The sequence below is a fragment of the Sturnira hondurensis genome, unplaced genomic scaffold (genome assembly GCF_014824575.4).
Source record: "Sturnira hondurensis isolate 20B ecotype Veracruz unplaced genomic scaffold, ASM1482457v3 Scaffold0006505, whole genome shotgun sequence".
Taxonomy (NCBI): Eukaryota; Metazoa; Chordata; class Mammalia; order Chiroptera; family Phyllostomidae; genus Sturnira; species Sturnira hondurensis.
In genome coordinates this window covers 7,232,253-7,249,172 of record NW_028079136.1, presented here as the reverse complement: position 1 = coordinate 7,249,172, position 16,920 = coordinate 7,232,253, and the positions used below count along the sequence as shown (strand labels likewise).

Below are 16,920 nucleotides of genomic sequence, written 5' to 3'. Positions count from 1 at the left end.
AAAACAAGTATCTTAATGTCCTCCTATCATTACCCTTATTGAGAGCAGTTTTACTGAAATTATGTGAATTCAAAGGACCCATAAAGCAAGTGTAGTTTGTATGTGTTTGATTTATTTTATTTTTCTTGATCCTTATTTATTTTTAGAGAGAGAGAAGGGAGAAGGGGAGAGAAATGTCAATGTGCGAGAGGTACATCATTTGGTTGCCTCTTGTAAGCTCGCAATTGGGGAGCTGGCCCACAACCCAGGCATGTGCCCTGACTGGAAATCAAACCAGTGACCCTTCAGTTCGTAGGCGGATGCTCAATCCACTGAGCCACACCAGCCAGGGCATGATTTATTTACTCTGTTGTTGCTGAGTTATCAGAAAGCATGGGATCTAAATGTAAACATTGTTCTCGAGCAGGGGACAGTTTACGTCTAGAGGATGGTCAAGCAGTACAGTTAGAAGATGGAACTACAGCATTTATTCACCATGCCTCTAAAGGTAAGATAGCTTTGGAAATATAAATAAAATAAGGAAGAAATGGATATGTGGCAAAAATAAGACCTGTCTGTTGTTAATGAAGTGCTGTCACATAAAAGGAGATTTATGCTAGTTTTCAAGTACAAGAAAGCAGATTTTGGCACAGACTGAGCAAAATCTTTCTAATTTGAGCTGTCCAATAACAGGTCTCAATAGCAAACTTCTATTCCCTAAAGGACTTCAACTACAGGATGCGTTTATTTTATTTTTATTTATTTATTTTTTAAAGATTTTATTTATTTATTTTTAGAGGGGAAGGGAAGGAGAGAAAGAGAGAAATATCAGTGTATGGTTGCCTCTGGTGTGTTCCCTGCCGGGAACTGGCCTGCATCCTAGGCATGTGCCCTGACTGGGAATTGAACCATGATCGTGTGGTTCGCAGGCCTGTGCTCAATCCACTGAGCCACACCAGCCAGGGCCAGGATGCTTTTAAAATATGAAATTAAATACTTGAAAGTTAAATTGTTGATTCTTTTATTTCTCTTAAATATAATACTTTGTCTATTGTGTTGATCTTTAATTAAAACTAAATAAAAATTTAAAACTGTCTTAAGCAAATACAGCAAAGTGTTCATGTTTATTAACTTTGTGTGGGGAGGACCGGGCAGGTGGAATGCATAGGAGTAGTGAGCACAGCTCTGCAGCCAGAGTTCAAATCTCTCTCTGCACCTGTTTAGCTTTGTGACTTTAAGCAAATTACTTAACCTCCCTGTGATTCAGTTTCATGATCTGTAAAATGAGGATTGTAATCAGTATCCACATCACAGGGTGGTTGTGAAACAGAATGTGCAAACATATGTAAAGCACTTAGAGCAATGCTTATCACATGGTATGTGCTTAATAAACACCAGCTATTGTTATTACTTTATAAAATATTTTATTATAGAATGATGTAACATGTTTTAGAAAGACTTTTAGTTGTGAAACCAAGGGTAAATTTTTAAAATTTTAGAATACTTTATAAGTAAATTTGTTTAATTAAAAATGAGAAAAAATAATCTCCGAAGTTTTTCTTTAGTGGTGGGAGTTAATCATGGGTTCGTTTTAGTTGGATAGATTTACTATTTCGCTATGCTGTATATAGCTTTGTGTGATTATTTAGAGGGAAAAAACCCCACGGACTTTGGAGTCCCACTGACTTGAATTCATCCTTTTTTCTCAGTGTACTGATTTTTGACTGTTAATTAGTTTTATATTTTCCTGGTTCCCAAAATCTCAGTTTCTCATTTGTCCAGTGTGGGCAGTAAATATACTTGTCTCACAGAATTGTGAAGATTGAATGAAATAATACTTGGAAGGTATATCAGCCAGGGCTTATGTAACTATTTAGTAAAACTTCACTCCCTCCATCCTTTAAATATGTAACTGTTTATCAGACTACCTTTATCTTAATGCCATTCTCTTCCACTCCCTCAGATAGTTATGACCAGAGCGCGTTACAGGCAGTTCAGCTGGAAGATGGCACCACAGCTTACATCCACCACACAGTGCAAGTCCCACAGTCTGATACCATCTTAGCAATTCAGGCTGATGGTACAGTGGCAGGTTTGCACACCGGGGATGCCACAATTGACCCTGAAACTATCAGTGCTTTGGAGCAGTATGCAGCAAAGGTACATCATTTTACAATGTTAAGAACCTTTATTTTTCATTAAAAGAAAAGAAAACAAAAAAGTATACTAGTATACTTTATCCAGTAAGAAACTAGCAATTCAGAGTCGGAATCAGACAGCAGAAAGGAGATCAGCATTTATCTTAAAAGACATATGGAAAAAGAAACATTGAGAGAAAAGTAACAGCATGGAATAAGAGCTTAAAGAAATGGGTGGCGGGTAACTCACAGAAGTTATATGCAAGAATGAATGAGTATCTTAAGAGAAATAATAGATTATATATAGAACTACTTATGAATTAAGAAGTAGAAACTAGAGATTGGAAAAGATGAAGTAAAATGTCAATTAAGTTTTACTTCAAAAGGGCTGGATTTTTAATATCTTTTATATAATTTAAAAGGTTATTTTCCCACTTTTTATTATTCAAATTTTCAACATACACAGAAATAAACAATGACTCTCCATGAACTTACCACCCAGCCTAAACAATGGTCAAAATGTAAAGCTTTTTTTTTTAAGATTTTATTTATTTGTCTTTAGAGGGTAAGGAAAGGAGAGAGGGAGAGAAATATCAATGTGTGGTTGCCTCTTGTGTGTCTCCTGCTGGGAACTGGCCTGCAACCCAGGCATGTGCCCTGACTAGGAACTGAACCGCAATCCTCTGGTTCACAGGCCCGTGCTCAATCCACTGAGCTACACCAGCCAGGGCAAAAGCTTTTTTTTTTAATATTTTATTTATTTATCTATAGAGGGGAAGGGAAGGAGAGAGGGAGAGAAATATCAATGTATGGTTGCCTCTGCCAAGGACACACAATGTATCCTGTGTCCCCTGCCGGGAACTAGCCTGCAACCCAGGCATGTGCCCTGACTGGGAATCGAACTGCGATCCTCTGGTTCGCAGGCCTGCGCTCAACCCACTGAGCTACATCAGCCAGGGCTAGGCAAAAGCTTTTTTAAGCTTTATTTTATTTCTATAGGTGTCCATTGATGGAAGTGAAAGTATAACAGGTACTGGAATGATTGGAGAGAATGAGCAAGAGAAAAAAATGCAGGTATGTAAAGCTACTTTTTTTATATAAGAATCTCTTTCTCTTAGCATTTTTAAGCCCTTTTATGGATGCAAGCAAGAATAGGGAATCTCCCTACCTTTCTAGGAAAATCTTACCATTTCAGAAAAACAGCATGCAATATGCCTGGCCTGTTAGCTCAGTTGATTAGAGCATTGTCCAGATACGCCAAGGTTGCAGGTTCAATCCCTGGGCAGGGTACATGCAAGAATCAACCAAGAAATGCATAAATAAGTAGAACAACAGATCTCTCTCTCCCTGTCTGTCTCTGTCTGTCTCTGTCTCTCTCTGTCTTTCTCCCCAACCTTCTTCCCTTTCTGCCTCAGTAGAAAATAAAACATTGTGCAGTATATATTAGCAACTTTCTCAGACTATCTCAGGTGTAAGGATTCATCATATAGAAATACCACAGAAATCCAGATGAACCTTGTGTTCTGTAATCCAAGGCAATTTTGGGCCCCATGTGAATGACTTTGCTTTTTTTTTTTTAAAGATTTTATTTACTTACCTTTAGAAGGGAAGGGAAGAAGAGAGGGAGAGAAGTATCAATGTATGGTTGCCTCTCGTGTGTCCCCTGCTGGGAACTGGCCTGCAACCCAAGCATGTGCCCTAACTGGGAATCAAACCGCAATATCTTAGTTCACAGGCCCGCACTCAATCCACTGAGCTACACCAGCCAGGGCTGACTTTGCTTTTTATATCTTTTTGTTTCTTCTGTTTCCGATTCCTTCCATACTTTTCTTTTCAGCTCTTGGGAAAAAAGTCCAGTCTAGCTAATTATTATTGTTTGCACTGGGCAAGGTTGTTTGTACCTTTTGTACCAGACTGCTTCCTAGGCTGCATATGTCCATGGGTTGGCTGCCCTCGTTTCAGATGCTTACCCTAGATTTAGTCATTGGCTGCCTCTTACCCAAATAACAGCCTAGAGCAGCAGTGCCTCTAAAAGTTGTTTAGTTAGTACAAAGTAGTCACAGATGCATTCTGGGAGTTCTACAGTTCAAAAATTCAAGACTTGCATAATTCAAGACTGTTTTGAATTACGTATTTTTGTTTTGTGTGGGTGGATGTCCTTGGAGCTTCTGTGATCATTGTAGCATATTCTTGTTTTAATGATGTTCTTTTTCTCAGCAATTACCTCAGTATTTTCCTGACTGCTCCCTCAGCAGTGTTTGCATTCATCTGAGAGTTTTATCATTTTTATCTCCTATCTTAAAGTTACTGCTTCAGGGTCACACTTCTTAACTTGAGCATTAGCATCACTTACTGGCATTGAGTTATACTGTTAAGGATTATCAATAAGGTTTTACTTTTATAATAATAGCAAATGATACAGTAGCAGAATCACTGGTGGAAATTTGATACTTCTAAACATTGCTGAACAGTCAAGTATTTCTGTTTTCCATGAAGTGGCAACAGTATAAGCACTGTTTGCATTTTACTAAGTCAACCTCTTCTGAAATTCAAATACTGTGTAAATATATACAAAAGATGTTGGTCAAGGCCTGGCCAGGTAGCTCAGTTGGTTAGAGCGTTGTCCCAATATGTCAAGGTTGCCAGTTTGTACTCAAGTCCGAGTATATATAAGAAGCAACCAATGAATGCACTTGTAAATGGAACGACAAATCAATTTGTTTCTCCCCCCCCAAAAAAAATCAATAAATAAAAAATATTTTTAAAAGATTAAAAAAAAGAGGTATAGGTCATTGCCTTGGGGTTTCCCATTAAGGGTTTTATCTCTTGTTAGTGACTGACAATTAAATGTTTAAATAGATTATTTCTAAAGAAAGACAGTTGTAACTACACTTATAATGACTAATACAGAATGTGTCCTACAGAAAAATGAGTGTAACATTATAGTATACTATTACCATAAAAGCTTGTTACTTTCAATAAGTAACTTCTGAGCCAGGTGTGTCACTAGGAATTCAGAACTGCAACATGTCATAAAAAGCCCTATAGCTCTTTTTTTAAAAAAGATTTTATTTATTTATCTTTAGAGAGGAAGGGAAGGAGAGAAACATCAATGTATGGTTGCCTCTCAAGAGTCCCCTGTTGGGAACTGGCCTGCAACCCAGGCATGTGCCCTGACTGGGAATTGAACCAGGATCGTGTGGTTCGCAGGCCCGTGCTCAATCCACTGAGCTACACCAGCCAGGGCAAAAAAAAAGCCCTATAACTCTTTATGCAGACATAAAACCATTTGATGTTGATGCCAGTGGACAAAGAAATAGAAGAAAGTCGAATAGGATGTTTTTTTTTTTTCATTGTAGCTTTTCTCCTTTGCCCTTTTTACTTCTCCCTTATAGACTCCATCTGTGTTGTCCAATATGGTAGCCACATGTGCCTACTGAGCACTTGAAATCTGGCTAGTCAGAATTCAGATGTGCTGTGAGTGCAGACTACTTACGGGATTTGGAACGTTTATTATGAAAAAAGAATGTAAAATATCTCATTAATAAAATCTTGTATAGATGAGATGTTGAAATGATAAGTTGAACATGCTGAGTTAAAATAACTACTGAAATTAATTTCACCCTTTGTTTTTGTTTGTTTGTTTGTTTTTACTTGTAAAATGTGGCTACACTGGAACATTTTTAATTGCATGTTTCTTGTATTCGTGACTCATTATATTTCTCTTCATTAATGCTGGACCAGAAGTTCATGAATCCTTCATCCTCTAAAACACCTCAACCTCAAGTACCATATTTGAGGTTGAGGGCCCAGTACATGGCATTAAAAAGTCAAAATATCCTTAAAGAACCACTCCAATTAAGCAGCACCTGTAAATTCTCAGCTTGACTCTTGGTACACCTTCTAGTTCTGCCAGAGTTGCTTAAGAAGGTGCAACTCTAGGCCCTGGCCAGATGGCTTGGTTGGAGCATTGTCCTGTACACCAAAATGTTACTGTTTTGATTCCCGGTCGGGGCACATACCGAAGTTGTGGGCGTAATCCCAGGTTGGGGTGCATATGGGAGGCAACCAATCAGTGTTTCTCTCTCTCTTGCTCTCTCCTTTCCTCTCTCTCTAAAATCAATTTTAAAAATACCCATAGGTGAGGATTAAAAAAAAAAAGAATTCCCAGGTGTTCAGTTATAAGAACTGTAAAGATGATGGGGTGTGTGGGGAGGGGAGACTGCTGCTGCAGTCCCTGTCCGCAGGTTGCGTGCGCCACCCTTAGTGAAGTGGTGAACAGCATAGTGTTAAAGTAGCACATAGTTTATAATTTTAAAAAAATCCGAGTTGAATTTCCACTCTGCTATGTAGTAGCTATATGACTGATCAAATTAACTTCTCTGGATCTGAGGTTTATTATCTGCTAAATTTGAATAATAATACTCTGCCTTACGTATCTCATGGGATTATGAAAATCAGATGAGATCTTCATTTGATTAATATTTTAGTTAAGACATGAGAACATAATTTGTAAATGTATAAGGATGATATAGTATGATTGGCACTTAATGTGTTCTGTTAGAATACCAGGCCTTTTTCATGGTTTCCATTAGTTTTGACTGTGTTCAAAACTAATTTTATTTACATGGGATGGAGATCAGAGTTTTTGGCTTGCCAGTTTTAATCACGGCTCTAGTAACACAAAAAGGTACTCAGGCTAGCTCAAGATAAATAGATACATTATATGACTGTACAAGAAGCCCAAAATAGGAACTGCTGAACAGTTGAATTTCACAGGAACCAGAGCCATCTGACTTGCAAAGGAGGCATCACTGGAGGCTATTTTCATTCTTCCTTTTTCATCCTCTTCCCCTCTCGCATGCCCTTCTTTTCTCTGCACACAGGCTTTCTTTGCATTGTCACTGAGATTACCTATGGCTCATCACAGCCATGCCCTCTCTGGCTTACCACCCACGTTCAGCTCAAGATTCCTTAGGTCAAGATTTCAGGACTCAGTTTGTCGTATTTTTTTGGTTTTTGTTTTAATACTCACCCAACTACATGTTTATTGATTTTAGAGATAAAGAAGGGAGGGAGAAAGAGAGGAAAAGATGTGAGAGAGAAACATTGATTGGTTGCCTCTGTACATGTCCCAGCCAGGTACTGAAGCTACTAACCAGCCATGTACCCCAACCAGGAATCAAACCCACTACCTTTGGTTTATGGGATGACTCTCCAACCAACTGACCCACACTAGCCAGGGTTCAGCTTGACTTTTTAAGCCAGGCCACGTAAGGCACAGATCACTGGTTAGCTTTAGATATACCATCTTTTCTGGTTATCAGAGTCTATGGATGGGGTAGCAGATTCTCCCAGACGTGGGTTGGATGATTATCCCAACACCTGTTTAGTATAGGCAATTTTAATGTGGATCATATTTCATGTATATTTTCTGTATTTTTATCTAGCTATGTGATCTTGAGCCTTGCTTTTCTAAGCCTTTTTTTTTTCCCTAAAAGAAAGGTATTAGATAAGGGCTTATTTTTAAAAATAACCCTTGATTAAGACCAAATTCCAGAGATTCAATAAGTAGATCTGGAGTGGGACCCAGGATTTTTTAAAATATATATATTTTTAGTAGTTTTAAAAATATTTTTTAAGATTTTATTATTTTTAGAGCAAATAGAAGGGAGGGAGAAAGAAAGGAAGAGAAGCATCAATGTGTGAGAAAAACCAGTCAGTTTCCTGTTGCACATCCCCAACCAAGGACCTTGCCCACAGCCCAGGCATGTGCCCTGACCAGGAATCGAACCAGCGACCTTTCGGTTTGCTGGATGATGCCCAACCCACTGAGCCACACCAGTCAGGGCAATAGCTTTTTAAATTTTTTTAATTTAATTTAATTTTTATTTTATGTTTTGATTTAATTAATTTACTTTTTAGTTTTTAGAGAGGGAGAAAAACATCATCATGTGGCTGCCTCTCACGTGCGCCGTGCCCCCGCCCCATGCACATCCCCCACCCCCATCCCTGTTCCTGTCCCTGGGAACCCAGCCTGTAACCCAGGCATGTGCTCTAGACTGGGAATCGAATCTGTGACCCCCTGGTTTGCATCTGGTACTCAATCCACTGAGCCACACCACTCAGGGCTTTTTTTTTTAATAGAAGTACAAAGTAAAAAAATAAAATGACCAATTACCTTACTATATAGATACCTTCTTCTTTAAAAAGGTAATCATGTTTATATTCCAAAAATCCAAATGGTATAGAGGTAAAACTAGAAAGTTGAGTACCACTACCCAATAGTAATCATTAGAAATGTGTGGGATTTGTTTGTTCATAAGTCTTTCTGGCAATGCTGATGTCTCCCCATGGTTCCTTAGAGACCCTTCTATTGCCACACTTCAATGATTAATTCCTTTCTTGAAAGAGAACATACTTTTAAAAATGGGGTGAGTTGCTTTTATTTTATGCTCTCCCAAGAGTATAAATTATTTACATCCTAATAAACAAGTTTAAGCTCATCAAATGACAAGAGTTTGTCTGAAATGTTTATTAGGGCATTTACGGTAAGTGGAATTTTAAGTACTGAACCAGGTGATAAAATGTGCCATTTACCCTCAGCCCTACCAGGTTCCTCGCTGTTGCTACAGAAGCTCTGCTAGTCAGTTATCAATGGGCTATAGCGTCCTGAGGCCTGGTTCTCATCTTCTAACCCAAGGGCAGGTCGCATTAGTTAGTCACGCTGCTTCTCATGTTTTTAATTTGTAAATCGTAAATAAGTCAGTTTATTGGACAGTCATGAAGGACTAATAAGACAGCATGTGGAAAGCTACCATGTTACATCACGTAAATGCAACTCCTCAATTAATGGTAGTTAATCTCCACTATTGAAGGCATTTTGGAATTCAGTCTTAGATCCAGCCCCTTATTTACCACAGTGGTTTGCACCTCCTCAGAATCCTAGAATGTTAAAGCTTTAAGGGACTTAGCATTAATTATCTTGCACAGTGGTTTTTAAACTCTAATTTTGGGAGGCCTTAGGGTTTCTTTGTGGTCCCTCAGGGGCTAGCAGACCTCTGTGCCACCCACATCTGCCTGGACCAGTAGTAGGATAGCAGCCGGAATGGCCCTGTTTTACACGGTAGAACGCTGTCTAAGATTTCGTCTGGCAAAGGATTTTGACTTCTTTAAAAAAAGCTTAAAAGAAAAAAAATATCACTGATTTAGTATAAGATGTTCTTTATGCGGACAGGCAAACAGATCCTACATGACTTATACAAGGTAACACAATGAATATATTGCAGAGCTTAGGTTATCTTTTAATTTTCAGAACATATATTAAGCGTAAATAGTGAAGTCATTTTTAGAGATGTTTTTAGAAGCTGTTAAAGCATTTCACTGCTGTTAGCTTCTTCTTTTTTAAAGACTTATTGACAGAAATCATCATATTTTTTAAAAGATTTTGTTTATATTTTAGAGAGTGGGGAAGGGAGGGGGAAAAGAGGGAGCGAAGCATTGATGTATGAGAGAAAAATCGATCAGTTGCCTCTCACGTGCCCCCAACTGGGGACCTGGACTGCAACTCAGGCATGTGGCCCAACTGGGGATTGAACCAGCGACCTCACAGTTTGCAGGCTGGTGCTTAATCCACTGAGCCACACCAGCCAGGGCCGTATTAACTTCTGAATTGACCTTGAGACATTTCCCTTGTGATATAATATATTAGGTTATATTTCTTTTTTTAAATATTTTATTTATTCATTTTTAGATAGAGGGGAAGGGAAAGATAGAGAATGGGAGAGAAACATCAGTGTGTGGTTGCCTCATATGTGTCCGCTACTGAGGACCTGGCCTGCAACCCAGGCATGTGCCTTGACTGGGAATCGAACCAGCGACCCTTTGCCTCACAGGCCTGTGCTCAATCCACTGAGCTACACCAGCCAGGGCCAGGTTATATTTCTTTTTACAAAGACTATATATATTCAATATTGTGTAACCCTAAAATACCTGTTTTAGCTTTAGCTTATTAATTTAGAATTTTTGATTTTACCTATTTCTACCCTTTAAAAAGTCTACAGAATCATCTATTGCTTTCTCTTCCATAGTCATTGTCCTAGGCAGGTTTTCATTACTTCTTCTATAGTTGTGGTTATCCAAATTTATTCTAGTCTTCTTGCCTTTTTTGTCTTTCACTCCGTTCCATACTGTTATCAGAGTTCTCTCTCTAAACACAGAGCTAATCTTGGTCAGTCCATTACTTTAAAATTTTTAATGGCTTCCTTTTGCTTTTATTATCTAGGCTTACTCTTCAGAATAACATCTAAAACTCTTCCCAAATGTGGTACTAAATTTTTCTTTCTTTTTCAAGTTATTCATTGCATTATAGAGATATAGTGCTGTATTTAAGTTTCCATTCTTTTTGACGCACTTTCATACTTTTGGTCATAGTAAGCCTTCTGCATGGGTTGCTCTCCCTACCCCTGTTCTTTAGCCTTCAGATTTTACCTCTAAACAGCTCACCATAACCTGAATCTCTACCTACTTTCCAATTTTGTCCCTCATAGAACTTTGCAGACTGCTATGATAGCAGTTGGTATATTCTGTCATAATCCCTTATTTATAGAACAATTTTACTAACTAGAATGACAGTCCTGCTAAGGCAGGGACCATTTCTAATTTATTATTTGAAGTTGAAAATGCTTTTTACATTGCTTTTAGCATACATGTCAATAAATAAATAAATAAATAAATAAATAAATAAATAAATAAAGTGTGTGTGTGTGTGTGTGTGTCCCTTGAGTATATAATGGAATACTTACATACAATGGAGATGTTACTTGGGTTGATTTTTCTAGAGCAGCAATACAGTAGTCCCCCCTTAACTGTGATTTCAGTTACCCAGGGTCAGTTGCAGTCCAAAAATATTAAATGGAAAATTTCAGGAATGAATGATTCATAAGTTTTACATTGTGTGCCATTCCAAGTAGCACGATGACATCTCAAGCTGTCCTGCTCCATTCTTCCTAGGAGGTGAATCATTCCTTAGTCCAGCATATCCACGTGGTACACACTACGCCCGTTAGTCACTTAGTAGCTGTCTCAGTTGTCAGATAAGTTGTTGTTGAATGATAGTACTTACGTTCAAGCACTTAATAATATTTTACTTAATAATGGCCCCGAAGTGCAGGAGTAGTGATGCTGACAGTTGAGACATGCCAAAGAGAAGCCGTAAAGTGATGCCTTTAAGAAAAAGTTAAAAATTCTTGACTTACGAAGGCACTTGTATCATCTCACGTTATCATCATCATCAGAAGGGTGATTACAGTACAATAAGATACTTAGACCACAGTCACATAATTTTATTAGAATATATTGTTATGCATACTGTTTTGGTATTAGTTATTGTTGTTCATCTCTTACTGTGCCTAACTTACAAATTAAACTTTATCGTAAGTATATAATATAGAAGAAAACACGGTATATATAGGGTTCGGTCCAATCTGGTTTCAGGTGTCCACTGCGGGCCTTGCAGTGCATGCCCATGGGTGAGGAGGGCCTCCTGTACCTCTGTGAGCTCTAGCTGTACCTCCCTGTGGGTCTCCTTTCGACTTCTTCCATAGCCACTGCCTGCAGCCCTGGGGCAGAATTAGCCTAACTGGCTGAGCATGATAGAGTTTTCGTAAAATGATGACCTAAGTCTGGGAACCTACATTATAGTTTTAGCTTTTTTTATTCTGAAAATAGCAACTTCATCTATTTTATCTCTCTAAATAATTTCAGTCATACTTTTTTTTAATATAGATTGTCTTACAAGGACATGCAACAAGAGTAACTGCTAAATCCCAACAGAGTGGAGAAAAGGCATTTCGATGTGAATATGATGGATGTGGAAAATTATATACAACAGCTCATCATCTTAAGGTATCTGTAAAGAAATGCTNGTACCTCTGTGAGCTCTAGCTGTACCTCCCTGTGGGTCTCCTTGCGACTTCTTCCATAGCCACTGCCTGCAGCCCTGGGGCAGAATTAGCCTAACTGGTTGAGCATGATAGAGTTTTCATAAAATGATGACCTAAGTCTGGGAACCTACATTATAGTTTTAGCTTTTTTTATTCTGAAAATAGCAACTTCATCTATTTTATCTCTCTAAATAATTTCAGTCATACTTTTTTTTAATATAGATTGTCTTACAAGGACATGCAACAAGAGTAACTGCTAAATCCCAACAGAGTGGAGAAAAGGCATTTCGATGTGAATATGATGGATGTGGAAAATTATATACAACAGCTCATCATCTTAAGGTATCTGTAAAGAAATGCTGATCTAGTTATGAGAATACCTAGGACATTTAATGTCAGCATGATACTGTAGCATTCAAATGCCATTGTTTTCTCCCACTTATCAAGGTATAGTATATCTATATACTATGTACACTCACACTCATACAAAGGTGCACAAAAGCCTATACAGATTTCAGAAAATGTGAACATTTTGAGGGCTTGGACTATGTTTACTTTATCTCTGTCTCCCTACTGGTACATGGTAGGTACTCTATATATTTGAATACATTTTTATCAAATGTGAAATTTTTATAATTACATGAGCTGTGTTTATTCACTCTGTTAACAGTGATTTGGTGAAATCTAGCAAAAGTTGGTGTTACTTGTCTTTTCTTCCAAATATATAGGCCAAGTACTTTCATTGCAGCTAAACACAATATACCATGACTCAAAAATAATAGCAATTACTGAATAACTTAGAGTGGCAGGAAGTGTGTGTGTTTGCGTATTTGGAGTAGCAGCTTCAGAGCCCATCTCTACTACTTACCAGTGTATAACCTTACACTGGTTAATCTGACACAGTGTATAATCTGACCTCTTAGTACCTCATTTTCCTCATCTATAAAATTGGATGATAAAAAGTATATCCCTCTTAGATTGGTTGTGAAAATTAAATAAAACTGTACATGTAAACATCAAAAAGAATGGCTTGGCGTGTGGTAGAAGTTCCGCAGTTGTTGCCCATTGTCATGATCATTCATTTGTCCCAGCAGCACTCAATGGTAGATACTGTTTTGTCCCCACTTTACAGAGAGGAGTTGGAGGCTTAGAGAAGTCGGTGTCAGGGCCACTAAGTGGTGAAGCCTGGCCTGAGACCGAGGGCCCTCCAGCAGCAGCCTCCCCACCCTTAACCGTGCACGTGTAGCCTCTCCCTACACTCTGCTCCCCGTTTTCATCATGTATGTGTTCCATGCAGGCACCTTTGACCACCCTAGAAAACGCACACCTCCACTGTTCCTATTTCTTACTTAAAATGAGTACTTAACATAAAACATTTGGTGTATGCTACTTATTGGACTATAATTGTTGAGAAAAGAAGTGTTACCTTTTTTATTAAAAATAACATACAAACAAGAAAATAATTCCACGGTGAAAAAAATAGGTCTATGTTGAGACCTACCTGAAGAATGCCTAAAGGAAATAGAATCATGCCTGTGTTTAATGACAGGTGCATGAGAGGTCACACACAGGAGACCGGCCCTATCAGTGTGAGCATCCAGGCTGTGGGAAAGCATTTGCAACAGGTAAAAACATGCATTTTCTGTTTCTTGGTTTCAGTTGAGGTCAAGCAGAGACAGGCCAGAGGCAGGAACTGACCCCTTGCCTTTGGCACAGTAACCAGTTTCTCAGTCTCTTCATTAACTACCTCTTGTCCTGCTTGCTCTATTCTCTTTCTTTCTCTCTCATTCCCATTTTTCTCCTCAGGCCTGTTTTGTTCCTGCCTACTATATTCAGTGTTTCACTCCACACCCTGCTTTCTTTCAGCAAGAAAAAGAAAAGCTTCGCATTAAAAGCTCATACAGAATTTAACATTAGGACACTCCTTAGGGGGCGCCATGGGGAACCGCACTTAGCAGTGGGGCAGGCCTGCTCAGGGACATGTTGAGCAGGGCCAGGACTCGACAGTACCAGGCCTCTTGACTTCCACCCTGTCCTGTTCCTCATTCCATGTCTTGGTTCCACTTCAGGCTTTTGGATTATGAGTTAGGAACATTTAATAAGGTTGGGCACTTGGAAAAAAGGCACACAACCTCTTTTAGACCGAGATGAAGCTGTCTAATTTTTAGTATGACAGTCCTGAGCTGTCATACTCTTGTATTTTTTAAATTTATTTTTAGAGAGAGGGGAAGGGAGGGAGAAAGAGAGAGAAACAATGATGTGTGAGAGAAACATTACTCATTTGCCTCTCGTACACCCCTCACCAAGGGACCCGGCCTGCAACCCAGGCATGTGCCCTGACAGGAAATTGAACTAGTGACCTGTCGGTTTGCAGCACAATGCCTAACCCACTGAGCCACACCAGTTAGGGCTTACTCTTATACATTTTAATACTTACTTTGTTGTGCTTGCCTAGTATTATATCCTTGGTGTTTACTATATTTTTCAAAAGCTTAATCTCAATGGTCATGGTTAGATGGGTCTTGTGTAATTAAGTTTCTTTTACATTTTTCTTAAAGGTTATGGATTAAAAAGTCATGTCAGAACCCATACAGGAGAAAAGCCATATCGGTGTTCAGAAGATAATTGTACTAAGTCCTTCAAAACTTCAGGAGATCTACAGAAACATATCAGAACTCATACAGGTACTGGTGTGAACACATCCGTCTAGGCAGTTCCTACCTGCAGGGAGTGGACATGGGGAAGGAGGCTCAGGAAGAGTTTCAGGGGGTCGTCACCAAGGGTTTTTCTTGAAGTGAAATTCCATGCAGTTTGCCGTTTGAGCATGTATGCTTCTTTCCAGGATGAGGGTCCATAACTTTGTAGATTCTTAAATCAATCTGTGTCCCCAAAAAGATTAGCCCTAGACCATCAGTGCTCTCAGTTTTTAGGGATTGTCTAAATATGTAAGTAACAGGCTAATTTACCTAGGATCACACATCTAGGTAACTTTAAGTTTGGAGCAGAAGATGCTGTTCATGGGGCGGGGAGGGGCTGTGAACAATCTGAATGGGAAAGGAAGCTCATATACAAAAAGGTTAGTGTCCTGAGCATGACCCTAAGCAGAATGGAAAAATAAGACATTTCCATGTTCTCTGTGTTTTTGCACCATTCAATTTATTCCCTTTTGCATTTTCAGGAGAAAGGCCTTTTAAATGTCACTTTGAAGGCTGCGGTCGGTCTTTTACAACATCAAATATCAGAAAAGTGCATATTAGGACACACACAGGAGAAAGACCCTACTACTGTACAGAACCAGGTTGTGGAAGGGCATTTGCCAGTGCCACCAATTACAAAAACCATGTGAGGATACACACGGGTAAGAGTCTCTGATTTCTTGGTCTTTAACTTTCAAGGCTCACTTTAAGTCCTGCCTCTTCTGTAAACCATTGCCAAGTAATCTCTTCCCTCTCTCCTACCACTTGGCATGGTGGACAAGGATTAAGCAACTTTTTAAAAAAACCTTCACCTTAGCATTTATACATTCATTTATTCAACAGTGTCTAAGTACCCACTGTGTATGCCCTGCTAGGCATCAGACATACAGAGACAGATAAGAGATTGTTCAGAGCAGTTGAGCTGAGGAGAGATGAGAACCCATACAGGAGAAAAGCTGTGTAATTGCTGTACAGGGTCTCCCAGTTACATGAACAAGATGCCGTGGGTGTAGAGAGGCGCAGGGCCATCTCTGTGAGAAAAGCATTTGGGGAAGGCTTTAAGGGGAATTCGACTTTCAGATTCAGTCCTACAGTTTGCTAGGCAGAGGGAGAGTATTCCTGGCAGTGGAAATGTCATGAGTAAAGCCACAAAGGTATGAAAAAGAACGTAACTTACTTGGAGAACATTGAGTGGCTCCATGTGATTGGAGGCATAGAGCAAAATTTTTAGTCAAAATTCCTGACCCAAATTGAAAACCACTATAGTAAGTCTACTTGTGAGTGCTTTTTCTGTGAAAGGAAAAACTATCAGGTTGTTTTGCATATTACTGTAAATGAGAGCACACACAATACACTGAAGTCATATTTCAGATATAATCATATCATGCTTACGTTGTGTGTTATGTGTTGTTGCTGTCATTTTCCCTGTATGATTAAGTTCATCTCTTTTCTAAGAAAGTGGAAAAGCCTGTAAATACCTAAGAGGCATAGAAAAGGTTAGAAGAAAAGGTATATTTTGTTAATATAACTTGCATTTCTTTTATATTTTTAGATACTTCAGTTTTTTATTTACTGTACTTGTTTGCAAGGTAGAAGGAAAACAAAATTGCTATTCTATATTATACCATATCATTGTGTATTACATACAGACATATACCTGCTGAGCTCATTGAATGCTGAATAATTAAGATAGTTGGTGTTTCAAGTGCTTCGTGTTATGTAGACATTCTTGGTGAGTTATTAACACAGGTGCTTAGGAACTTTTTTGTGATATTTGGGAAAATTAGCTGGGATTTTTATAGGAGCTGGGAAAACATTTTTCCTACTTAAAGTAATAGAGCCCTACCTGGTGTGACTCAGTGAATTGAGAGCCTGCTTGGGAGCCAAAAGGTCGCCAGTTCAATTCCCAATCAGGGCACATACCTGGGTTGAGGGTCAGGTCTCCAGTAAGGGGCACATGAGAGGCAACCACACATTGATGCTTCTCTCCCTCTATATTTCCCTCCTTTCCCTTCTGTCTAAAAGTAAATAAATAAATAATTTTTTTAAGAAATGAAGTGATAGAATATAGACCCATTATCTGAATGTTTGCCAGTCAATATGTTTTGTAGACAAGTTAGATTTTGATAAGAGGAAAGCCTATATTACGTTTGGCTGTACTGA

General features: G+C 38.8%; 1 protein-coding gene across 11 annotated transcripts in view; it reads left to right on the top strand.

The window, feature by feature from the left end:
• Positions 1-16,920, top strand: part of ZNF143 (zinc finger protein 143) — a 40,365-nt gene that overhangs the window by 8,783 nt on the left and 14,662 nt on the right. For 8 of the 11 annotated variants that reach the window (XR_005067081.1, XM_037050100.1, XM_037050093.1 and 5 more), the window contains exons 5-11: positions 404-487; positions 1,943-2,139; positions 3,117-3,191; positions 11,904-12,023; positions 13,611-13,686; positions 14,620-14,745; positions 15,240-15,419. Coding sequence is in view for 10 of the 11 variants with exons in the window: in XM_037050100.1 (XP_036905995.1) it covers positions 404-487; positions 1,943-2,139; positions 3,117-3,191; positions 11,904-12,023; positions 13,611-13,686; positions 14,620-14,745; positions 15,240-15,419 (858 nt within the window). In the remaining variant the exon portion in view is untranslated. The remainder of the gene's footprint in view (positions 1-403; positions 488-1,942; positions 2,140-3,116; positions 3,192-11,903; positions 12,024-13,610; positions 13,687-14,619; positions 14,746-15,239; positions 15,420-16,920) is intronic. The other 3 variants (XM_037050101.1, XM_037050099.1, XM_037050102.1) reach the window with 2 other exon arrangements.